The following is a 25458-nucleotide window of genomic DNA, read 5'->3' as shown; positions in this document are numbered from 1 at the left end:
CAACATGAAACAACTATTACAAATTACCATCTGCTGAATTGTTTTTAAACTGTTGTCTTTCTTTGAACAACACACTACACTGTGCTGTTGGCTTTCCCTTTTTTTCCTGTGGGTGATATAATTTCAATACAGTGTCTCCCCACTACATAACAGTGAAGATGTTGATGAGGGATATCCTGGTTGGCATTTCACTATCTCCTGTTTTTCAATTATTTGGTTTATTATACTTAATTGAAATTGTAAATGACTTTTTGAGCCCCTTTGTTTTGAGTAAATGACAAATGAGCTCCATGATGTTTGGTCTAGAAGGTATATATGTTATAATAATATTTTTTTCTCACTTTATGATTATAGGATTTTTGTTAGATGTTGGTCAACTTGTATTACCCATAGAATTATTACAATCATTGATAACTACTGGAATTTCTCCAATTTATTGTTTTCTTTTTTTTTTTTTTAAATTATTTAGTAGAGGGTCTCACTACACAGACTGGACTCATAGTGATACTCCTGTTTTCAACCTCCCAAGAGCTGGGATTACAGACACGCACCACCATGTCCAATCTCAATTACAGTCTCAGTGCGCCCCGCGGGTGGGGCTGGCACAGCATGCTGGGGATTGAACCCCAGTCCCTGTGTCTGCCTAAGCAGGCACTTTAACCCACTGAGCTATCTGGCCAGCCCTGTATTATGAATAGTTCTGTATTATGAATAGTTGACTATAAGGAGAAGTCTTTTCTTTATATAACAGATATTTTCTTCTCTGAGATGCTAATATTTCTCCTTTTTTCAATGGTTTCTTTTTCATTTCCTTCCTGTTCAGTCTCAGTGTCCCAAACGTGTTTTGTGTTGTAGAATGATATCACTGAGTTCTGGAGAAGTATAAAAATTATATATAATATACTTACAGTGAGGGTTTTTATAGATTGTAGCACAGAATCTTATCTTTTACATGAATTAGTAAAAGAGAAGAAGACGGCGACCTGGCGCAGCGGTCTCGGTGCCGGGCTGCGGAGCGCGAGGTCGCTGGTTCGCGCCCCTGTCCCGACTCTTTCTTTCGGGGGCCTGGGCCTAGCTCAGTCCTTTAAGTGGCTGCTTCCACAAAGCTGTCAGCCTCAGGTTGCTGGAGTTCAAACCTCACAACTCTCTAGCTGGCCAAATGTGCCCTGAAGGCATTCGAGGAACAAAAAAAAAAAAAAAAAAGAGAGAAGAGCCAGAACTTACCATTAGATTTCAGTCAAAACAAATATGAAAGGTGAATACATCCTAAATGAAAAGCATGTAAAAAACAGACATATGAGTGTATCCTGTGTAAACAATCAGCTGGTTGAAATGGCACCCCCAGTGACTCTCGGGATCATCAGTACATAAACAGACACACTGCCTGACTGATACTCAGGATAAATGTTAAGTGGTTAAAATGCTCTTTGGCTGCCTTCTGAAATTAGTATTATGTAGGGAAATAATATTGATATTACCTAATCAGGGATCATGGCTCTCAGGAGGCTGAGGCAGGAGGATTGCTGTGAGTTTGAGGCCAGCTTGGGCTACATTGTGAGACCATATCTCAAAAAAAAAAAGATTAACATTAGTATTTTAGTAATAAGAAATTGAATTTAAGCTGGGTGTGGTAGCACATGCCTTTAATCTTGGCTCCTGGGAAGACTGAGACAGGAAGAGTGGAAAGTTTAAGGCCAAGAAAGAAAAAGAAGGAAAAGAAATTAAATTATGTAAAATTCTTTAGCTTTCATCCAGATTATTTTTAGTTTATTTATGTATTTGGTACAGGGTCTCACTATGCAGATCGGACTTGTAGTGATCCTCCTGTTTTCAGCCTCCCCAGTGCTGGGTTTGCAGGTGTGTGCCACCACACCCAGACTCAGTCACCAGCTTAGCACGCCTGAGGGCAGGGCCAGCATGGCACGGTACCAGGATGGAACCCCGGGGATCGGGGATCAAACCGCCTAGTCTGCTGAGCTATCTCCCTAGCCCTCATCCAAATTATTTTATTGACTGCCTTTGACGGAGTCTGAGTGATGTTCACCCTTAAGTAGGACACCCACTGAGGCAGTCTCTTAAAGCAAATCTTTTTGTAGAACACATAATTGTAGGTTGGGGAGTTGGGAGTCAGGAGAGGAAGGCACTGTGACTGAGGGTATGTTATCAAGTCATGTGAGCAAGTTTCAGAACTTGCAAAATGATCATTTGTTTTTATTTTTTATTTTGTCTTCTTTGAAACAGGGTTTCACCATGCAGTTCAGGCTGGCCTTGAATGCAATTTGTAGCCCAGGCTGGGCTTTAACTCAGAGCAATCCTTCTGCTTCAGCCTCCCAAGTTCTGGGATTACAAGTGTGTACCACCACACCTGGTTCACTAAATGAGCATTTAAACCACCTTTAAAAACACCTTTGGGGAGGTGGTATTCATACTCGGGCCCTGCCGTGCCGGCCCCGCCCAAGAGGCGTGCTGAGATGGCAATTGAAACTGGGCATGGTGGCGCGCACCTGTAATTCCAGCTCTTGGGAAGCTTTAAACAGGTGGATTACTATGAGTCTGATCTAGTAATGAGACCCTGAATACCCTGTAGACCCTTCCCTAAAATAAAAAAAAAAAAAAAAAAAAAAAACCCACCCAAACCAAAACTACCTTTAACATTTCCTAAAATAATCTCTTTTGTTCCCCTTATTACTGTCAGCCTTGCCTCAGAATTGAGGCTCTATCTTTATTAATTGTGTTTTTGCTAAGTATTATAAAGAACTTCCCTGTGCCTGCCTGACAAGTGCAAGGTCCTGGGTTCAATCCTCCACCATACTGAGAGAGGAGAGAGAGAGAGAGAGAGAGAGAGAGAGAGAGAGAGAGAGAGAGAGCGAGAGAGAGAGCTCAAACCTCCTTGCTGGCTGGCTGTGATGGCACCATGCCTATAATCTCAGCATTTAGAAGACTGAGGCAGGAGAATTGCCCTGAGTTCAAGGCCAGTGTGAGCTCCACAGTGAATTGAAAGCCAGCCTGAGCTACATACAGAGCAAGACCTGTCTGAAAAATAAATACCCGCTCAAGTATTAAATACTGAAGTGTTTCTTTCTTTTTTTTTAAATTACCACTTTATGTCTTTAATCAGATAACATATCCTAATGGATTTCTTCCTTTTTTCTTTTTTTTTTTTTTTTTTTTTTTGCGGAACTGGGGATTGAACTCAGGTCCTTGCACTTGCCAGGGAAGCGCTTATTCCACTGAGCCATCTCCCGGCCCCTGAAGTGTTTCTTTTTAATAATGCTGAGAAATACAAGAGAAACACAAGTACAACAAATTGAGGTTTTGTTTTTAGTGTGAAGTGTGTTCCGATTTTTTATTAAAATCTAGCCACATACATCAAGGCTTACTCAGCGTGTGGAGCATCCAGACTCTCGTTGCTTGTCTTAGATAAAACTGAGAGGAAAAGACTTTCCGTGTTAAAATTGATTAAGGCTGGCTGCCTGTCTGTGAATGTGATGGTGGCACCTGTTAACCAGCTTGCAACCTCAAGGCAGCAAGGTGGAGGCAAAGATGTCTAGAAAGTGAGAGACTTAGAGCTGGAACCTTCTATGAAGCCAGACGGAAACACTTTTGTGGATACTAAGTCAGGCATATTGTCACTTTGTGCGTAACCCATCCTGCTTTCAGAAAGGCAGATATACTTCTGGGTGTAGATACTGAATGTTGCTGAAGTACCTCCAATTTTCCATAAGAGAAAGATAAATTGCACATCCATGACTCAGAATCCTGCCTTTCCTGTGTTTGTGCTCCTGCTTTGATATAGCTACCTAGCCATTTTTCTAGCCTTTCTGATGGAGAAGCCTTATGTCATCATCTAGGGATGCAGCTCAATGGTAGAGGACTTGGCCTATGATGTGGGAGACCCTGGATTCCATCCCTTGTATCACCCAAACAAAAATGATGTGGTGACACATACCTATAATCTAAGCACTCCAAGAGGCTGAGATAGGAGGGTTGCAAGTTCAAGCCCAGATTGGGCAGTTTAACAACTTAATTGAGACCCATCCTGTCTCAATAGATAGAAAAGGAAGGAAGGACGGACGGACGGATGAACTGGGGATATAATTCAGGTGTAGCCTTGGGTTCAGTCTCTAGTATCCACAGCCCCCCACTAGAAAACGAAAAAAGCCAAGTGAAATCAAAAAACCAGAAATTCATAAAAGAGACCAGGCATGGTGAGCATGGCTGCAATCCCAGCATTTGGGGCTGAAGCAGGACAATTGTGGTAAGTTTGAGGCCAGCCTGGGCTTCATAGTAAGTTTAAGGCTGGCCTGAACTACATAGTGAGACCTTGTCTCAAAAAACAAGCAAATGAACAAACAGAATATTCACAAAAGTTGTGAATTTTGCTCATTTATTAACCTCTATATTCTAAACGCATTTCTACCAACATGAGGCTACGTGATTTTCAAGAAGATGGAGATTGATAAATTTCAAACCACTTTGTATTTTAGAGATGACTAAAATCAGAAATACTTTTAGATTACTATAATCTTATTTTTTCCCCTATATTTCCTGTTTTTCTTTTTTTTTTTTTTTTCTTTTTTTTTGGATGATGGTTTGGGACAGGGTCTAGCTGCCATACCCAGCAATTTTTCCCTGTTATCAAATGGTTTATATATTTTATTGAAATAGTATTTTTAAAGTAACAGATTTACACTAAGTGGGTGTGTTTTACTGGTGATTGATCCAGGTCTTCACACTCAGTTATATACCCAGCCTCATGTTAAGTAAGATAAGGTCTTGTTAAATCAGTATTTTGGGAGCCGGGGAGATGGCTCAGTGGAATAAGCACTTCTCTGGCAAGTGCAACGGCTTGAGTTCAATCCCCGGTTCTGGGAAAAAGAAAAAAAAAAAAAATCAATATTTTGGGTTCAAACTGGGTTCAAACTGATGATCCTTTTGTCTTAGCCTCCCAGAGTGCTGGGATTACAGGCACGTGCCACCATACCTTGCAAAATTTATTTTATTTTATTTTTTTGGATAGAAGATTGTTCATCTCAAAATGATTAAGAAGACTGCGTATTTTCCTCTATCCAACTTTTTTTTTTTTTTTTTTTTTTTTTTCTTTTTTTTTTTTTTTTGAGATGGTGTTTTTCTATGTTACCTGGGCTAGCATAACTTCTGGGTTCAGGTGATCTTCCTACTTCCCAGCAACGGTTTTATTGCATTTCCTGTTGCTGTTTTTTTTTTTTTTTTTTCCTGGAAGAATATAATATTAGAGATAGAAGTCATGTAGTCCAGTGAAAAAATTGAGGGTCACAAAAGTAAAGAAAGTGTTCCAAGGTTATATACCTTATAGCCGGGTTGTATACCACAAGCCAGGTTTCATGAGTACAAGTCCAGTGTGCTTTAGAGTTAGCTAGTAGTACTGTCTGCCTCGGACTATCTGCCTTTTCTTTTTTTATTTGAAGATAATTGTAGACTCATGTGCAACTGTAGGTAGTAACACAAAAGCTGGGCTGTAGCTCCATATAGAACACTCGCCTTGTACACTCATGGTCCTAGGTTTTGATCCCTAGCACCATCAAAAGAAAGGGAGAGGAGAGAGGGGGAAAGAAAACAGAGGTCCCCTGTACTTTCTAAGGTTTCCCTCAATATTAACATGCTATGAAACTACAGTGTAGTATGGTATAACAGTGTTGTACTGTATGATATTAATAGATTCATCTCAAAATACAGAACATTTCCTTCCCTATAGGAATCCCACCATATGCCTTTATAGCCACACCTACTTCTGTCCTCTTTCCCTTCCTTAATCCCCTGGCAGTTGGTAGTTCTTCATGTCTATAATTTTGCCATTTTGAGAATGATACACAGTTTGGTGAGGTAGCTCAGCAGACTAAAGCATCTGCTTAGGCAAGTACAGGGACTATAGTTTGATCCCCGACCCTACATGCTGTGCCAGCCCTGCCCCCAGGGTGGAATAAACTGGCCAGACACACACACACACACACACACACACACACACACACAAAATGAAATAAAAATAAAAATCAAGAATGATATACAGTGAAAAAAAAAAAAGAATGATATACAGTGGAAAAACTGTGCAACGTTTTGGGATTGGCTTTTTTTTCCATCCAGCCTATTCTATAGATTGATCCAGGTTACCGTGTTTGTTAGTAGTTTGTTCTTTTTCATTGCTGAGTAGTATCCTGTGGTCTGGAAATGTCTTAGTTTGTTTACCCATTTACCTGTTGAAGGTTATTTGGGTTGTTTCCAGCTTTTGGGTACTATAAGACTGGGTATAAGCAACCCTTTACATACTTGTATGTGGACATAAATCTTCTGAGATAAATGCCATAGAGTACAGTTGCAGGTCATATGATGTTTAGTTTCCAAGGACTATGAGAACTGGTTCTGCTATAGGACTGGCCATATAGCTCAGCAGATTATATCGCCTACAAGAGGTTGCAGGGGTAGGGGGTTTGATCCCTGGACCTGCCGTGCCTGTCCCGCACCTGGGGTGCACTGAAACGGCAATTGAGACTTGGAGTGCTGGCACACACCTGTAATCCCAGCTCTCGGGAGGCTGTAAACAGGCGGATAACCATGAGTCCGATCTAGTAGTGAGACCCTGAACACCCTGTAGACCCTTCCCTAAAATTTAAAAAAAAAAAAAAAAAAACAAAAAAAAACTGGTTCTGAGAGTAACTCTCATTTCATATTCTGTCTTTATTCTTTTATCTTAATTTATGCTCCTTGATTTTGAACAATCTTAAATTCTGATACTCAAAAATTAGTAGCCTTTGAAGAAAAATTTGGGGGAAAATAGGATTGAATTGCAGTAATTGGAATTATTTAACTAGCTATTAGTATTTAGTTTGACACAATAAAATCCATTAAAAGTCCCAAAGGTTTGATACACTGAAGTGTTTTATACACAGTGTCTATTTCTGTTATACTAAAAATAATAACTGATAGTGACTTTTGTTGTTGTCGCTGCTGGGATTAAATCTAGAGCCTTCTAGGCCAGGGAAGCATTATAATGTAAAGTACATGAATAGCCCTAATAATGAGTGTTTTTTTTGTGTGTGTGTGTGTCTGCGTGTGCACGTGCACGCGATACCAGGGATTGAACTCAGGACCTTATGCTTGCCAGGCAGGTGCTTAAGCTGCTGAACTGTATCCCTGGCCCCTTGAGTTTTTATAAAATAAAAATTAATCTCATAATATTTATGAATTATACTCTTCCGTTTTTTCAGTGCTTTTTGAGGATTGGTACCTACAGGTGGTAGGTACAGATGCTCCTTATGATAGCCTTGGCTGAGTATTGCTGGAACAACAGCAGACCCCACACCCCACAGCTCCAAGTCCTGGCACATCTGCCCAGGAAACCCAGACTTTGTTGCCACTGTATGGCATGGAAATCTTGAGTTGAAAGTCCTATTGAAAAGGGAGTTGGGAGATTACACATCTGTAATCCCAGCACTGGGGAGGTTGGGGCAGAAGGATCATTGCAAGTTCTAGACCAGCCTGGGCTACAAAGTGAGCTCAAGACCAGCCTGAAATGCATAGCAAGATCCCCTCTCAAAAAGACCAAAAAAAAAAAAAAAGAAAGAAAGAAAAGGGAGAGACATGAACCACTTATATATCCTCACACCAAGCCAAATATATGAATTAGAAATATCATTCTTTCAGTTGCTTTCCCTCCCCTTAAAAAAAAAAAATTCTGTATCTTTTTTCAGATCTTTCTGCTATTTAGTTACTGTTTGATCTTTTTCTCTGTCCTCTTTTTTTGTCTTAGTGTAGCAGTGTCTACCCAAACTCATGTCTCTCTTTCAAAGCTTTTCTTCCAGGGACATCTCTAGGAGATGTGTTATTGAAGTATCATAGGACCTTGTCTCTAGGTGACATTCAGTGGTGTGGCTGCATGTAGATTAGCATTTATGGATTCATATTTGCAAAACAATTATTGAGCACTTTTGGAATCATTCTATACCAGAAGACAGCACCTTGGTGCCGGCGAAATAGCTCAGTATTCTAAAGCACCTGCTTAGGCAAACTTGCAGGGACTGTGGTTTGGTCCCTGGGGCCACACCAGCTCCACCCCTAGGGTGGTGTGAGCTGGCCACAAAAAAAAAGACAGAATCTCAAGGCTGTTGCTTTCCCTCTCTCTGCCACATGTTTGTTTTTCATCTTAGGAGCTGCGTGGAGATTCTGACCAAATCCTTTTCCAATCCTGAGAAGGTTATCCGACCAGCCCTCATCTATAGTCTCTTCCCCAATGTTCCCCCTACCATCTATTTTGGTACTCGAGATGAGAGAGGTAAATGTGACCAAGTGACAAAGCCTAGAAGAGCCCCCAAGAGAAGGATGCTATGAAATTGGGAGGAGGTGGTCATAGGTGGGAAGGGCTTCCAGAAAGGCTGTTCTGATGGTTACCTCACCACCTAGTTCCCACTTAGTTATAGAAGCAGTATGGGATTTTTCCTTGGCTGTCCTTTAGCTATCCCTTTTCAGCTTCCTGTCCTCAGCCATTGCATATACCCTGTAGCCTTGTTTTTTCACATTTCTGTGGTCTCCCCTTTTTTTGCTCTCATTTTTGCACTGTCCCCTTCCCCAGAGTATGCTCCTCTGAAACCCTGATCTGGAACAATGTTTGGTGACTTAATAGGATGGGGACCATTGCCATCTTTCCATCCCCTTACTATGGCTCTCCTGTTCTCCACCCTGTCGCCTCCCACTCCCTGCCACTCCCCCTAGTGGAGAAACTTCCCTGGGAGCAGAGGAAGCTGCTCCGGTGGAAGATGAGCACAGTGACTCCCAACATTGTCAAGCAGACCATTGGACGGTCCCACTTCAAAATCAGCAAGAGTGAGTCACTTGCCTGGGAGCCTGTTATCTGGCCTGCCAGCTGGGCTTTGGGTAGGAGCTGAGCCCTAATCCTCTGCTGTATGGGCACTCCTGGGGACCTTGTCTTGGTTTCTAACTTCATAGGGGAGCATAGCACAGCCCCTTGGGCTGACCTTGTTGCTCACAGTTGAGAGACAGAAGGCCATTGTTCTGTCCCTGGCCTCAGGCCTCGTGTAGGGCAGCTCCATGGTAACTGTTCAAAACCAAGCCAGAGAGCTGTGCCCAGAACCAATGATATTTCTGGGGCCTATGGGACTCTCCTAGGAACTGAGCTGCTAGCGGGCTGACTCCTTGATTACTTTCTATAGGAAATGATGACTGGCTGGGCTGCTGGGGTCATCACATGAAGTCTTCTAGTTTCCGATCCATTCAAGAACATCAGAAGGTAGGGTCCTGCCCTAGGAGCCCATTCCCCTGGGTTTTGAACTAGATCAGGAGGCAGGTAGGACAGGGACAGTTGGGACGGGTATTGGAAGATGAAAGTGATTTCTTCTCACCAGGAAGTGAACAGGGTTTTAGAGGAGAAAGTCCCAGAGGAAGAATACTGTCAGATCCTAGTGGACCACATACATTTCCAGTTTTGCTATAGTGTCTTGGGCAGCTGCTGCGGTTGGGGGGGCGGGGGGGACTCTTGCCTGTAATACATCATGAGATGCATTAGCTGTTTTCAGTGGAATGTTTCCCCTCTAGCCTTTGGGCCTTACTGCTATTCCTCAAGGTAAATATGTATATTGAGGATGTCTGGTCTTGTGTTGGAACAAATGGAGTCCATTGTCCCCAAATGTAATAAAAGCCAGATAGATGCTTTTCTGTCCCCTGGGCTGTTGTGAAGGATTTAAAAACTTATTTGCACTCAAGGTGAATGTGCTTGTGTCTGTCTTCATCACAGTTTTGCTTTGTGTTTTAATCATCTTTTGGTGATTGCTCAGCAATTGGATACATAAGGGCCATCAGGTGGTGACAGTAAGATGGAATAGGAGCTTGCGCTGTTGCTAAGAAAGGCAGAATTGGCACAGCGGAACTTGTCATCTTTCTTTGGTCTTACCTCCCCTTCCCCCTGCCCTGACCTTTTGTCTCCCCTTCAATAGTTAAACCACTTCCCAGGCTCATTCCAAATTGGGAGGAAGGACCGGCTCTGGCGGAACCTGTCTCGGATGCAGAGCCGCTTTGGCAAGAAGGAGTTCAGTTTCTTCCCCCAGTCCTTCATCCTGCCTCAGGATGCCAAGCTCCTGCGCAAGGCTTGGGAGAGCAGCCGCCGCCAAAAGTGGATTGTGAAGCCAGTGAGTGGGTCATGGTGGGTAGTAGATGGTGGTCTGAGAAAGGGAACAATGAAGTGTTGGGCCCAAAGCAAATCTTGTGTCCTTTCTGCTCACCTGTAGCCAGCATCAGCTCGAGGCATTGGCATCCAGGTCATTCACAAGTGGAGTCAGCTCCCCAAGCACAGGCCCCTCCTGGTACAGAGGTGAGCCTGTCTCTAGTTCACCTCTCTCCATCTTCCCATCCTATTGGCCTCCAATGTCCTCTCTTAGAGCATTCTTCTGCTCCTTGTCCTCTCAGCCAAAGAGCTGCTTTAGTCAACTGAGAGTCATGGGATATTTTCAGTTAATGGTTTAGGGTCTTTATCTTAAAGACTATTAACTGGCTTTTGCTGATGCTGTTATTTCTGGTCCCATCTCATCTGATGCAAAGCTGGCCTTTCCTCTGCAGGTATCTACACAAACCCTACCTCATCAGTGGCAGCAAGTTTGATCTGCGGATCTATGTTTATGTCACTTCCTATGATCCTCTACGGATTTACCTCTTTTCAGATGGACTTGTCCGCTTTGCCAGTTGCAAGTATGTGATAGTGATGCGGCGTTACCTTGAGAGTTAGGAATTCATCTTCCACAGAGGGAAAATAGAGGCCTCTAAACCTTTAAAAATAAATATTCTGGTGGATTTTGTTAGCAAGGGGAATGGATAGAGGGAATAGGAAATAAGGATGTTCTCTACTTCACCAAATCTGTGGGACGGAGGTGAGACAAGAGATGGGCTTACTTGTGGTTTTGTAGAATCTTACCAACAGAGGTACTTCTCAGGTCTGAAAGGATCGGTACGCTTATTAATTGCCTCCCCAGGAGTTAGGGAAATGTTTGCCATTCTCCTCCTTCTCTCATCATTGTTCCTCTTCTCACTTCCAGGTATTCCCCTTCTATGAAGAGCCTTGGCAACAAGTTCATGCACCTGACTAACTACAGTATCAATAAAAAGAATACTGAGTACCAGGCCAATGCAGATGAGACAGCCTGCCAGGGCCACAAATGGTACTGAGGACAGTGTCCCAGGCATTGATGGCTTGGAGGACTGCTTTAGGTTTGGGTTTTGGAGGCTCAGAGGGGTAGTGCTAGAGGATTAATATCACCTCTGAAGATTACTTGTCAATCCAGAATTGGTCTATTTTTATCTCAGTTCATCTCTTAATTTAAAATGTCAAAGGAAGTAATATGAAGGAAAAATTGTTAGACCTCTTACTCCTGGTCTACTTCTTTATCACTCATTTCTAGAATATAATACCAAATACACTCCATCATTCTACCTTGCAGGGCACTGAAGGCTTTGTGGAAATACCTGAGTCAGAAGGGAATCAATAGTGACATCATCTGGGAGAAGATAAAAGATGTCGTTGTTAAAACCATCATCTCGTGAGTCCTGCTGCCTTGCTGGGTGGGGGAGTTCACCACCAAACTTCCTCTCCTGCTGCTGTGCTGTAGACTCTGGGTCATGTTCTGTTTCAGTTTTGAGGACAGGGAATAGGAGGGAGTAGATGGAGTGAAATTCTGCTTATTTCCTGAACGTCATTACAGAACTGGTCCCATATGAGACACATCTCTTTAAGAACCACTTTTCCCAGGTTGCTTCTACCTGTCTTTCTGGGGTACCCCATTGGCAGGGCAGTTCTGGGTAGGAATGTGAGAGAGTTGGACTAAATATATCCTTGTCCTTGTGACCAGGTCAGAGCCCTATGTGACCAGCTTGCTCAAGATGTATGTCCGACGACCCTACAGTTGCCATGAACTCTTTGGTTTTGATATCATGTTGGATGAGAACCTCAAGCCCTGGGTCCTAGAAGTAAACATTTCACCTAGGTGGGTGGTATTTTCAGTATATTTAGAGCAGAATCTTTGCTGTATCTTCAGGATCCCATTGACACTGTAGTTTTGTTGATTTGGGGGAATATCTTTTCTTTTCTAGAATTTGTATTTTAATGGTCTTCATTTGCTCATTTACCATTATCTGAACTTTCTTTGAAAATGGTGAGCGTTGTTTTTTTTTTTGTGTGTGTGTTTTTTTTTTTTTTTTGCGGAACCGGGGATTGAACTCAGGCCTTTATGCTTGCCAGGCAAACGCTTAATCTCCTGAGCTATCTCCCCAGCCCCAAGAGGTTGTTAAAGGTACTCTTTTATGTTGGTCCCTGTTGGCTTGCTTTCCTCTAGCAAACCAAGGTCATGGACAGGTTTACCAGCCTGAGCAAGGTCATTCTCTTTAGTACAAGAGACTCTCACATTTGGGTGTCGGAGCCCTTTTCGTTCTGGGAGAGCCAGAAAGTCAAGGGGCCAGGCCAGGGCCAGGCCCAACTTGAATATAGGACCAGAAACTACTTTGGAACTGCTTTGACTATGCTTTGTATGTTCTCCCTGAAGCCTCCACTCCAACTCTCCCCTGGACATCAGTATCAAAGGCCAGATGATCCGTGACCTTCTGAATCTGGCGGGGTTTGTTCTGCCCAACGCAGAGGACATCAGCTCCAGCCCCAGCACCTCCAGCAGTTCCCTTACCAGGTCAGCTCCTTGCCTGTTGACTTCTCTTCTGCTTGGTCTCCCTTGTGCTCCTTCTGGACCCGTTGTCTGTGCACATACCAGTGCCACAGCAATACCCCTACAAGCAAGGTTGACTCTTTTCCTCTGTTGCTCAGCAATCTCTACAGGGCTGGGTGTCAGATTTAAACTCTTGTCTGTGCATTTGAAGCTTCTGCCTTTCTTTCCTGAGTGCATCTTTCTCTGCTTCTCTTCTGGGCTGCTGTGCTGATAGAGCTGGTCACTCACAGAAGCAAGGCTGGAAGGATCCTTAAGGGCCAGTTAGTTCAGTCTCCTCTCAGAAAAGTTCATTGCTCCTTGCTTTTCCCCCATAGTGTTCTTTCCTCTGCTCCTGGGGGTGATTCTTCCTTCTGAAAGGGCCCTCACTCAGGCCTCCTGTTTATCATCAGAGCCTGGCTTCAGACCACATCTTCATGACACCAGCTCAGGATAGGCTTTTTCATTTCTGACACTTGGAACCACTCTTAAGAGGAATGGCTAAATTTAATAAATACCTGTCAAGTGTAGGGAACAACTCCATAGGATTAAGGCTACACAGTATGTATAGGTGAGGAAAGTGAAGATCCCTAGTGTTAAGTAACTCATCTAGCATCGTTTAGTTAGAGTGAAGAGTTACAGTTCTGATTTGCCTGGTAACAAAACTTACTTTTACTCCAGTATACCTTGTGGACTCATGTTCTGCTTTGTCCTATTGTTGTGTGACTTATTCTGCCTGCTGTACCATAGGTTTTGCAGAGGCAGGTGCTGCTCTTCTGTCATGTCTACATTTTCCAGCAGTGATTGTAGTAATGGATGATGAAACTGAGATACAGGAGTTTATTATTGGCCCGGGGTCACACGTGGATAGTAGAGCAGAGCTGAGGTATAGTGAGTGTTCACCAAATTAAACTAAACCAAGTCAATTTTTTTTTTTTTTTTTTTTTTTTTTACTTGGGGGGGGTTTTTTTTAATTTGTTATGAATATACAAAGACAACAAACTTTTAAAACATTGTTTTTTTTTTTTTTTTCAGGGCTTATTAATTTTTTTTTTTTTTTTTTTTTTTTGTCAAATTGGGGTGGGGTGGTTTTTTTTTTTTCCTTCCAGTACCAGGGATTGAACTCGGGATGGGACCTTGTGCCTGCCAGGCAGGCACTTGTGCTGCTGAGCTGTATCTCTGGCTCCTTCATTCTTCTTTATGGTACTGGTATTGGTTGACCCTCAGACAGGTTTCCTGAGTGGAATGCATTTCAGTGTGATCAAGTTCTAAACATTTTCTGGACAGCTTTATCTTCTCTTGAGAAAGGAGTCATTTTGGGCTGGACCCCTTGTCCTTATTTCCTCAAGATGCAAAGCTGCTGACTCAGTACCTTGCATTCTACATCTTACCCATAATTACCCTATAACTTCTACCGTAGCTCTCCCAGGGACAAATGTCAGATGGCTCCTGAGTATTTCACTGCACAGAAGATGAAGAAAGCCTATTACGTGGCCCAGAAAATTCCTGACCAGGTAGGAGATTGGTCTTTTCCTCAGCAAAAAATTTCTGAGCTCAACAATTTAGAACCCCAGAACTCTAGAGCAGGGCTTATTTTTTTAGCATGTAGCTAATCCTGATAGAGAACTGATGCTCTTTGTCATTTTCAAGAGCCACTGCCCTTAGCACAGTGCTCTAGTGGCCCTATGTTGTCAGAGCTGTAGGCCTTTATTCCTCGGAGTTCTTTCCCTGAAAGTGCAGGGTGATCTGGGATGCTTGGCTCAGAAGCAGATATGTGAGCCACATGTGAGAATGGCAGGCAGCCAAGCATGATAACACATGCCTGTAATCTCAGCATTCTGGGAGTTCGAGGCAGGAGGATCTTAAGTTTGAGTCCAGTCTAGTGATACTTCATTTCAGATTTTTTTTTAAGTTATTTTATTTTATTTTATTTTATTTTATTTTTTAATTTTTTTATTTATATTTATTTATTGTGTGTGTGTGTGTGTGTGTGTGTGTGTGTGGCCAGCTCAGCCCACCAGGGGGCGGGGCTGGCTGGCATGTGGTGCTGGGGGATCGAACCGCGGTCCCTGTGCTTTGCCAAGCTTGTTCCAAGTAGGTGCTTTAGACCACTGAGCCATCTCTCCAGCCCCTTTAAGTTATTTTAAAGGCTGGGGATATAATGCCCAGTGCAAAGCCCACTGCCACCCCCCCCAGGGGGTGGTGCTGGCAGGCAAAGGCTGGACTCTGACCTTCGATTTGTCTAACAGACCACTTAACCTTAGAGCCCCTAGGGTGCCCCTGATCACAATCAAGAGCTAAGCTCAGTGGTCTTAGGAACAGGTAGTGTATACAGCTTAGGAACTGATGGTACATACCAGGTGATATGGTGGTCCCATGAGAATCCTGGAGCTCTAGGACCCAGGACTCTGCTCCTTGTCCCTAATTTCTTGATTATCTGCCTATGACTCTGTCATACCTGCTTTTTTCCTATTGGTTGGCCCATAGGATTTCTATGCATCTGTGCTGGATGTCCTGACCCCAGATGATGTTAGGATTCTGGTGGAGCTGGAAGATGAGTTTTCTCGTCGTGGTCAATTTGAACGAATTTTTCCTTCTCGAATCTCTTCTCGCTATCTCCGCTTTTTTGAGCAGCCTCGATATTTTAACATTCTGACCACCCAATGGGAACAGAAGTACCATAGCAACAAGCTCAAAGGTGATGTGCTCTCCCAGTCTGCAGGAGGCTATATTTAGTGAGAAATTAAATCCCATTAGCCTAAGGAATGGGCCTCTGGAAGGAAAATGGGCCAATTAGTTCCTCCCTGTTAAGTCCTAACAGCTGCTCCTCTTGTCCTAGGAGTGGATCTGCTTCGGAGTTGGTGCTACAAAGGGTTCCACACAGGGGTCGTCTGTGACTCTGCTCCACTGGTGAGTGACACAGTTCAAGGAGTCAGTTTCTTCTCAGCCCTCTTTTGCCTTAAGATTACAGTGTGGCGGGGTGGTCTTTACAGAGCCTTTTACTTCCCCCGTAGGCCTTGCATCTGTTTCCTGACTTTCCTTTTGAGGCAGTGATTGCTGCCAAGATGGCCTGGTTGCCTTTCTTTCAAGGATCAAAAAGCAGGGCTGAGGATATAGCTCAGCAGCCCAGTGCCTGCCTGGCAAGGCTAAGAGTTCAATTCCTGATATTCCTCCCAAAATAAAAAAATGCTCTGTTGGGCTCAACTTTATGATTCAGGAGAGAACAAAGACCTCTGGGCCTTGCCTTATAAAGCAGGGAGGGAAGAATACCATGATCATTCAGAGATGCAAAGAGTCATGGACCTGAAACACTTCTGCCTTACCTCGTGGCCCTTACATCTCACCATTTCCTTTGTTTCCAGTGGTCTCTGCCAACATCACTTCTGACTGCTCCAAAGAATGAGGAGATGCTCAATGCCTTCAGCAAACTGGACACAGGCAAGCTGGGGTGAGTGCTGCTTTGACAAGGCAAGGGCTATTGAGTATGGGGAGTTTTCTTCCTGTCTCCCCAGACTGTGACAACTAAGTGAGCATTCTCTATCTGGGGGTTAGTAGGACTACCAGTGTGCAACCACAGTGTCCTCTCCCTGGTGGCCGCTGGTGGCAAAGCTGAACTGGAGCATGGACTCTACTAAGCTGTCACTTTTAGACGTACCTGTTTACTGTAGGGAGTTATTAGGCTCCTTACCCTCACCATGTTCACATTTGCACTTAAGCTGTAAGGCTTCAAGTAAATATAAGGTACTTAATGGATATTAATATATCCCTGTAATTATAGCCTGCACCATCATGATGGCATGAATTTCATGCCTCAGACTTGGAAGGCAAATGACAGGCCATGCAGTGTCTAAGCCACCTTTTCGGCTTGTTCCCTTCAGAAAGTGCAGCTCCTCCAGAAGAAAACTACTGCCCTCTGAAGAAGTGGACCACAGTCAACTTCAGGAAGACTTAAACCACCTTCTTTCCTGTCTCTTTCGCTTTCCCCAGGATGCCTACTCCCTCAAAGGACAACGAAGATACCAGCAAAGAATCCATCCTCTCCACACAGATGTTACCCACCATCAAGTACACTGGGAAGACTGTGAGACTTTCGACTCCCTCCTAGCTGCTATGAGCCCATGACTGGCTGCCAGCACATGGCCTGCCCAGGAGCACCAGCATCAGCTACCTCATGGGAACCACCTGCTGACCAGCCTGCATCCCTGCCCCCTTTCCTCTGCCCTCATCAGAGTATTTTTGAAGTGGTTGTATTGCAGAGATGGGCATTTGGAGGGGTGGAGGGGTGGGGGTGGGGGAGCAGGTAAAGAAGGCTCTCTTTGTCACCTGCTGCCTGGCTGTGCACCTCAAATCTCAGTAGAGAAGCTAGTGATGGCCAAGCAGCCTTATAAAGCAGGATTTGGTTTCTACCTTCACAGATCCACGTGTGTTTGTTTTAGGCCTTGATACAGTGGTTGAATTACAGCTCAAGAGATAAAAAACATGCTGGACATGTATGTTCTGAGGAGGTTCCTGTGAAGGTCCTCGTTTTCTCAGGTGGCCCCTCCCTGGCTGCCTACCTCTTCCTGAGGAGCCACTTTCAAATCTTTAGGTGTCCTCAGTTGATAGGCAAAAAAGAACGTACTCAACCCACTTCCTGGCCACTTAGTCTTGGGGGCTTGTGTCCTCTACACCATTTCTGTTCTCATACACTCCCCCAGCCAGTAGCCCTTGGTCTTGCTGTTCTTCTGGCCTCCTTGTGCACTCTTCCAGCCTTCTCTTAAATCTGTCCAACTGGGCCTTCTGTAAGAAGTTCTGTGAACTTGGTGAATTTCTTATGACTCCAGTGGAAGAGCCCAGGGATCCCTGTTGCTGTGATGTCCAAGGCGATCAGGCAGCAGCTGTGGCTTCCCCTCAACACAGGAAATCTCACATTCTGTTTTATAGCTGGCAGGTGCATTCTAGGACAGTGACTTGTAATATGAGCTTTCAGTCAGATCTCTGACCACGCTCATACTCATGTAAGTAAATATAAGTGTTGAATGAGGTTGACCAAGAAAACTTTGCATACAGAGACCTTCAAGGGCAAGAGCACCTAAACCGTGCACTCTGCTTCTCCTCCTTGAGGGCAGGTGGGAGCCAGGGAGAAGCACACAGTGTGGGAACTTGGATCAGAGTGGCTGATTCCACCTGCACTGTGCTCTTTCCTCACCTAGCACTTCCTAGTGGCTGCTTGCCTCCTCCCCAGTTCCTGCTGTCCCTTTGGTTAGTTTTTCTGGTAGTACACATACAAGAAGTCACTTGGTTCTACATCTCATATGTTTGTTTTCCACATTAGGCAGGAAGCTCAGCTGCAGTGCCCCCCTGCCCCATCTCTAGGTATTCTTGTTCTTATGGGTTGCAGAAAGCTAGACTCCCTTGAATTGTAGCTTCTGGGGCTCTATGATGAGTGGGAGAATCCTGACCAGGTTCAAGGCCAGAGTAGGTGAATATGCTGCCCAGTCCTAAGGCCATGTTGACAGTGGTGAAGAAAGGTTGGTGGCAAAGTCCTGGGCATCAAAGTTGGGCCATAGTAGGAAAGGACTTTCACATTCCTGGTAAATCTGTTTTGATATCATCAAAGGGAGTTCCCTCTTGTCCTTCCTGGATGCAGCAATCTACTGCAGGTGGTTAAGGAAGGAAGCAGCCTCCCTAAGAATCCTCACCTTGCCCAGGAGCCTGATTGCAGCTGGTCCTCTGGTGCAAGGCCTAGCTGAGTGAATTTACTTCTTGGAAACCAGCTTCAGTTCTTTGACCTAACTTTTCAGGATACTGAACAACACAGCCAATCCACTTCTATCCCTGTAACTGGAGAGGAACTGGCATTGCAGTGTTGGGGATGGGAGCCAAGAGAGAACTTAGGAAATGAGTGATGAAAATACAGTGCTCTTAGTTTAAAAATGTCTATACATACACCTTTTTCTGTTTTGGTGGTGCTGGAGATTTAACCAAGGGTCTTGGCACTGAACCCCAACTCTTATTTCTTATCTTGACACAGGTCTTACTAAGTTGTCTAGGCTGGTTTTGAACTTTTTGCCTTTCTCCAGTTTTCTAGTGCTAGAATTACAAGCATATGCCACCACACCTGGCTGTATATACTGTTTTTAAGTTTCATCATGTTTCAGTATCCAGTAGTGTGTATGCTGAGTAGGAAAAAGGAATGGGGCTTACCTAAAACAGTTACCTTTCACTCTTAAGAGAAAGTTACCTTATCAAGCATTTCACACATATACTTCTGCACTGAGTCTGTACAATGTACAGTATTCAGCTAAACAAGGAATTTGGGGGGGTGGGCAGGATCTTGCTGTATAGTTCAGACTGACCTGAAGCACTATGTAGCCCAGGCTGGTCTCGAACTCAGCAGTCCTATCTCAGGCTTCTCAGTGCTTGGATTATAGGTGTTTGCCACCACACCCAGCTAAACATTTTGAGAACTAAGATTTTATTTTTTTTATTGAAAGTTTAAATTTGGGAATATAATAGAATAATATTTTTAAGCATATATGAGTTATATTCATTCCTAAGTTGCTATCCAGGCACTGTTTGGAAGAAAGGAAGCGAGTCCTGAGGCAAGGAATGGGTTGCAGGTTATTTCTGAAGAAGCAGAGTCAGGATCTGGGAAAGTGAACAAAGGGTAGACAATGTTCTTTTTGATCAGAAACTAGGTTTCTGAGAATGGGCCTCAGAGGTGACCTTGGGGTGTGTGTGTGTGTGTGTGTGTGTCTGTCTGTCTGTCTGTCTGTCTGTCTGTCTGTCTCTCAGTCTCTCATGTTTTGTGTTGAGACAGGATCTCACTGTGCTCCAAAATGGCCTCAAATTTACTATCCAAGATAGTCTTAAGCTCATGATCCTCCTGTGTCCGGCTGTAGTGCTGAGATCACAGCTGTGTACCACCAAGCCCTGCTCTACTTGCTTATAATAGGAATACAGTAACTACATGCATTATGGGATTATGAACAACATTTAAGCCAAACATGAAAGCAGTTAGGGACAGAGGTTTTTCCTTTTTCAACTTGTACTCTCTACCCTGTTCTGGGAAAGAAGTATAAAATTCTTCCTTTGAAGGAAGCTGAGCAGCTGCAGAGGTATTTTAGAGATGGAGAGGCCAGAACAGAGTCCAGATATGTCTTCATACCCACCTTAGCCCAATACACACAGCAAAATGATATTCATTACACTTTTGTTATTATGAGGGGATTTACGGCTTTGGTTAAATACTTCACAGAATGTTGATTCTCTGGACAAGAGAGTACATTAAGAGTGTACTCTTATGGATGTGAGTTAAGAATTTGATTTCCTTTTATTGAGAAAAGGAGAGCAAGGGAGTGGCTGGTATCTGGAAAGGGAAAAAGCATGCTTCAGAAGACAGACCTTGCATGGAGCAGATGCCAAGGGACTGATGCATGGGGCTAGGAGCTGTGCCAGAGGATAGTTGTCATTACAGGTATATTCTCCTGGGGTCAGTCCATTTGGTTGAGAGTAATTTGCTTCCCATTCCTTAGCCAAAGGACATACCTGATGGCCCTGGGGCAGCCCAGCACTCATGAGTGCCAGTGAGGTAGGTTGATCGTTGGGGTACAGAGACCTTCCCAACTTCTTCAGTTGAATTAGCCAACATAAAGTCACCAAAGGCAGCTGGCAGATCGCTCTTCTTAGATTCTTGTCCTTTAATTCTTCCCCTCTGACTACTGTTCCAGTGCCCTGATGGCTTTGGGACTTGGAAATATTGGTGGTTCTTTGAGATGTGTGGCAGAGAGAGCTCCATATGTCTCTTGAGATTCTGACTTGGCCTCTCTCAGCCCTGTAGATCCCCTTTGTAGCTGAGTTTGCACACACTTCAGTATCCGGGTATCTCTACCAGCTCCACTGACTAGTTCTTCAGCAGCTTTGGATTAGTGAAGCTGTTGATTGTAGGAGATTTCTCACTTAGGTAAAAAAAACATCAGGAAGCTCATATTAGGGTGATGGTTTCCTAAAGAAACCATGTGTGCCTTATTTACTGGGATAGTCTGAGAAACAATGCCAGGAAAAGCCAGTAAAATTTTGAAAGTTAATCTTCCTAAGTTCCAGATAGTAAACTGAGTTACCAAAGCTCACCTCATAAGAGGTTAAGGGGTTAAATTTCAGAGTAAAGATTAAATTGAGTGTTAATTATTAAGAAAATGCCTCACACAATTGGATACAGATTTAAAATAATTTCTAAGGCCAGCAACTACTAGCATAAAGGTTGCTTCCTTAAATAGCATAGCATGTAATAGAATTCTGGCAGCATGTTACTCTTACAAAGCTATGGCAAACACAGAGTGGGCCCTCTGAATCTAGATTCCATGTCCACGAATTCCAGAAGCTGTACGTTGAAATGTACTTAGGCCTGTGATGGTTGTGTCTGTATTGATCATGAATACACTTGTCTCATCATTGTTACCTAAACAGTATGACAACTAACTACAAAGATTCTACCCTGTATTAGGAAGTATTACAATCATTTAGATGTGTGTGGGTTATGTAATGGACTGGGTTTGGCTATCTGGGCATCCTGAAGCTCAACCCTATCCCCACAGCTACCAAGGGACAGCTGTGTTTGAACCTATCCATGGGAGATTACAGTTGATTTCATCAAGATGGTTAACACAGAAAGATTAAAACCTTTATCATTAGTTGTCACAGAAGTGCAGTGAAAACTATGAGATACTACTGGACACTAAAATGACAAAAAAGACTTGAGAATATCAAATAATGGTACACCAAATATCAGCTGAATAACTGGAACTCATGGCTGGTGTGAATACAAAGGTGGTACCTTGGAGAAATTAGGCAGACCCTGTGGCCATACATCCTAGCACTTGCAATTCTGTGAGCAAAAGCTTATAGCAGCTTTATTCATAGTAACAACACTTGGAAACATCTCATCCAGCAGTCCATTCATGGGATGCTAGTTAGGAAATAAAGTGAATAAGCTGATTTATGGAACAACATGACTGATCTCAAGAGCACTTTACTAAGTAAAAGAAGCCAGAAACAATATATGCTTTCTGATTCCATAACACTAACAAAGGCAAACTATCATCACAGAAGATAGGTCAGAAGTTGCCAGGTACTAGAGATGAGGGAGGAATTGCTTATAATTGGAACACTTTTTAAATGTTGGTCTAGGCTGTGCTTACATGACTAAAGTTGTTGAGGCTCATCAGAATGTACACTGGAAATGCATGTGTATCATATACAAATGAATGCAGCTCCCTTTGCCCACCCCTACCCGGTGCTGGAGACTGAACCCAGGGCCTCATGTGTGCTGATGAAGCACACTTCTGATCATTTATACCCCTAGCCCAAAGATGATGTTTTAAAAAGCTTAAGAAAGAAGAAAAAAAAAAAGCAAGAAATTATTTCATGAGACACAAAACAAAATGAGATTACACTGGAATAATTTAAGATTCAAAGGGCAGCTGAGACTAGTTTGTACAACAGTTGGAGTGTGTGTACCTGACTGGTGTGACTAAAATGGTGCAGTAACTACTCGGTGCTAACAGTTTCTGATGAAGTTAGTGTGTGTCTACCTAGGACTCCCACTACAAGGTATTCCACCCCTGTCCAAATGGAGAAAAAGTGAAGTCACATGTCCTAAATTTTTTATTGCAGTTTTATTCATAATTACAAAAACCTGGGAACAATCCAAATGCCTTTCAGAAAGAGTTCAGATAAGCTGGTGTGGAATGCTACTCAGCAATGAAAAGGAACAAACTACTGACTTAGCAACAACACAGGTGAGTTTCAAAAGCGTAGTTTGAGTGAAAGAAGCCAGATACAGAGAAGTGCATGTTGTAGTGATGTGGAGTTAAAACAGGAGAAACTAGCCTAATTGGATTGGAACAGAAGCATGGTTTCCTTTGGGAGTTAAAAGTGGAACCTTCTGGGCTGATGGGAGGGCTTGCTCCAGTCCCATCTTGGGTTTGGTTGTCTAGGTGACACACTTGTTAAAACTCATTGAACTGCCTATTTAAGACCTTTACATTTTAAAAATAAATATTTTTTAAGACTTGTGCATTTTAAAGAAAACACTCTTAAAAACTGAGGGGAAGCTAACAACCTTTTTAAAGGGAACAATTCTGTGCTATTTCTTATTTGCAACTACATTTCTCCAACTTGAAAGGCAGCCCTATGGCCATTAAGCAGTTGCTCCCCATCTGCCTTTTCCCCTGCCCCTAGCAACCATGAGTCTTCTTTGTCTGTAGATTTACATATTTTGGATAATTCATATAAATGGAATAATATGTATCCTTTGATATCTGCCTTATTTCACTTGCTATATTTTCAAGGTTCACTATCAGCTCTTCACTCTTTATGACTGAGCAGTATTCTATTATGTGTAATAATTTGTTTATCCATTGATAGACATTTGGATAGGCCCCATGTTTCTTGTCTGTGGATTGGTAATGTTTTAATGTATTAATATATTTTCATATTGTATATACATTATGTAAGGAGATTTATCAGGCAATCTTGTGGTGGCTGTCTGTAGGATCAGAGAGGCAAGAGAATCCACAATGCTGGCTGCTCACTAGAGAGCCAGAGCATCCAGGAGCTGCTCAGCCCAAGAAGAGGGAAGCTGGAAGAATAAGAAGAATCAAGGATGCAGCCCCATCCAAGGCTGAAGGCCTGGAAGCTCCCTGGGGTGTCACCCAGACAGGTCTACAGAGAAGGCTGAAGCTCTTCACCATGGGCACACTTCCTTAATCTTTCCCTTTTCATTCCATCTAGACTCTGAGCCTATTGGTTGGTGCCACCACAGTGGGGGTGGATTCTCTCCCTCAGTTTCCTGGCACACACATCAGTCACGCACAGACACCTAGAACCAAGCTTTAGCTAATTGCCAAGTTGTTCTTAATTCAGGTGGACCTGTCATGATTAGTGGTGACAATCCTTTGTCAACTTTACAAGTAAACACATCTTTTTATTTTATTTTTTTGTAAACACATCTTTTAAAATCATACTTAATCTTCAATAGCAGGTTCACTATTACTCATGATACAGCTATCCTGAATACAGACAAATCACTAATCTACTCCTACTCTCCAGAATAGAAGGAAAAGTCTTCTTTAGGTAATGCTTGGTTTTCTCCTGACATTACTTTTTTTTTTTTCTATATTTTAGGGAAGGGTCTACAGGGTGCCCAGGGTCTCACTACCACATCAGACTCGTAGTGATTCTCCTGTTTACAGCCTCGCAAGAGCTGGGATTACAGGGACGTGCCACCACACCCAGTCTCAATTGTCTCAGCACATCCCAGGGGTGGGACTGGCAAGGCAGACCCGGGGATCGAAGCCCTGGCCCCTGCGCCTGACTTCAGGCACTTTAATCTGCCGAACTATTTGGCTGGCCCTCTCCTGACATTCCATAACCTGAATATTATAATGTAGACTTAATATTAAGTGCTGATGCTAAGCCAATAGTTGTCATGTTACAAAGAAGGAAACCAAATATCTGCCTAGCATATGTTTATATTCACAAGCATATTAACAAAGTAGGAATGAAATAGGTACTCAGGACTATTACAATCCTCATTTCTGTAACTGGCTGTGCAGTTATAGTTGATACAATTACTGTCTTATACTACCCATTTTGTCTGTGTTCTTTTGGTGTTCAGCAAGCACTTCAGCAGTCTTGGTTCTTTACCTGATGGAGTAACTTATGCCTTCTTGCTTGGGGATTCTCTGCCATTTGTCGCCCTTGATTGGGTTGTAGTTTCCCATTAACCTTTACTACAGAGTATGTTTGATAACATGCCCGAAGGGATCTCCTGCACTCTAAACATCCTCTCTCTTACCTATGTTGTGGATTAGAAGTCCAAGTTCCCCTTGGTTGTCTACATTAGGTACCTTCCCCCTCAACACCATGATTCTCCTTTCAGTTTGTTGACTCAGAGACATGAGCCCAAAGTGACCAGGGGCAAGTCATTCATTTTTGTGTCTCTTGGAACTAAGACTTCAAGGCCAGCAGAACGTAAATTCATGGGAATGGGAAGCAAAAACTTATTAAAGGGGTATGGTAAGTGGTACTGTTACCATTTCTACCCCGTGGTTACTACACCCATGAATCCTGGCTATAGGAGAAACAGAACCACATAAAGGATGCCAATTTAGAGCATTTATAGCCTTCTGGAGAACCTTGCCCCAGCCCTGCATGGAACTGCCACCAAGTTGGTGGTGTAGCTGCATCTTCAAAAGGCCACCCCCACCATTCTATTCATCCAGCAGCTTCTGCATGGTGATGGACATGGTAAAACACATACAAGCCCATTGTCAGGGTTTTTGGTTTTTGGTTTTTGGTTTTTTTTTTTTTCGGACATAGTACATTCCTTGATCAGAAACACTATTGTGTGGAATGCCACAATAGTGGATGCAGCATTCTGTGGGTCCATGTTTGCTAGTTTTTGCAGGAGTATTATGTGCTGGGAAGGCAAATCCATTCCCAGAAAAGTGTCTGTTCCAGTAAGGATAAAGCACATCCTTTTCAGGATGGAAATGATTGATGCAACATAATCAACTTGCTATTGGGTCACAGACTGATCACCGCAGGGTATAGTGCCAGATCAGGGACTCTGTTCTTTTGGTGATCCTCCTATTTTCATCCCCCCCTGCCCTGGGATTATAGGCATGCACCACCGTACCTGGACTTGGTCGCCAGCTCTGTGCCCTGGGGGTGGGTCCAGCGTGGCATGTGA

At 43.3% G+C, this 25458-nt stretch overlaps 1 protein-coding gene across 3 annotated transcripts in view; it reads left to right on the top strand.

Annotated features, from left to right (window-relative positions):
* The window catches only part of Ttll4 (tubulin tyrosine ligase like 4), a 38701-nt gene extending 21573 nt beyond the window's left edge, over positions 1-17128 (top strand). For 2 of the 3 annotated variants that reach the window (XM_023723097.1, XM_023723098.1), the window contains 15 exons: positions 8181-8305; positions 8743-8853; positions 9201-9277; positions 9981-10172; positions 10272-10354; positions 10600-10728; positions 11073-11195; positions 11475-11573; positions 11883-12017; positions 12573-12710; positions 14143-14236; positions 15210-15420; positions 15562-15632; positions 16085-16170; positions 16710-17128. In XM_023723097.1, coding sequence (XP_023578865.1) covers positions 8181-8305; positions 8743-8853; positions 9201-9277; positions 9981-10172; positions 10272-10354; positions 10600-10728; positions 11073-11195; positions 11475-11573; positions 11883-12017; positions 12573-12710; positions 14143-14236; positions 15210-15420; positions 15562-15632; positions 16085-16170; positions 16710-16827 — 1792 coding nt within the window. In that variant the 3' untranslated portion in view covers positions 16828-17128. The remainder of the gene's footprint in view (positions 1-8180; positions 8306-8742; positions 8854-9200; positions 9278-9980; positions 10173-10271; positions 10355-10599; positions 10729-11072; positions 11196-11474; positions 11574-11882; positions 12018-12572; positions 12711-14142; positions 14237-15209; positions 15421-15561; positions 15633-16084; positions 16171-16709) is intronic. The other variant, XM_023723099.1, reaches the window with a different exon arrangement.
* The last annotated feature ends 8330 nt before the right edge of the window (positions 17129-25458 follow it).

The sequence above is a fragment of the Octodon degus genome, unplaced genomic scaffold (assembly GCF_000260255.1).
Source record: "Octodon degus isolate 3935 unplaced genomic scaffold, OctDeg1.0 scaffold00096, whole genome shotgun sequence".
In the NCBI taxonomy this organism is placed as follows: domain Eukaryota; kingdom Metazoa; phylum Chordata; class Mammalia; order Rodentia; family Octodontidae; genus Octodon; species Octodon degus.
This window is presented reverse-complemented; position numbering and strand designations above follow the sequence as displayed.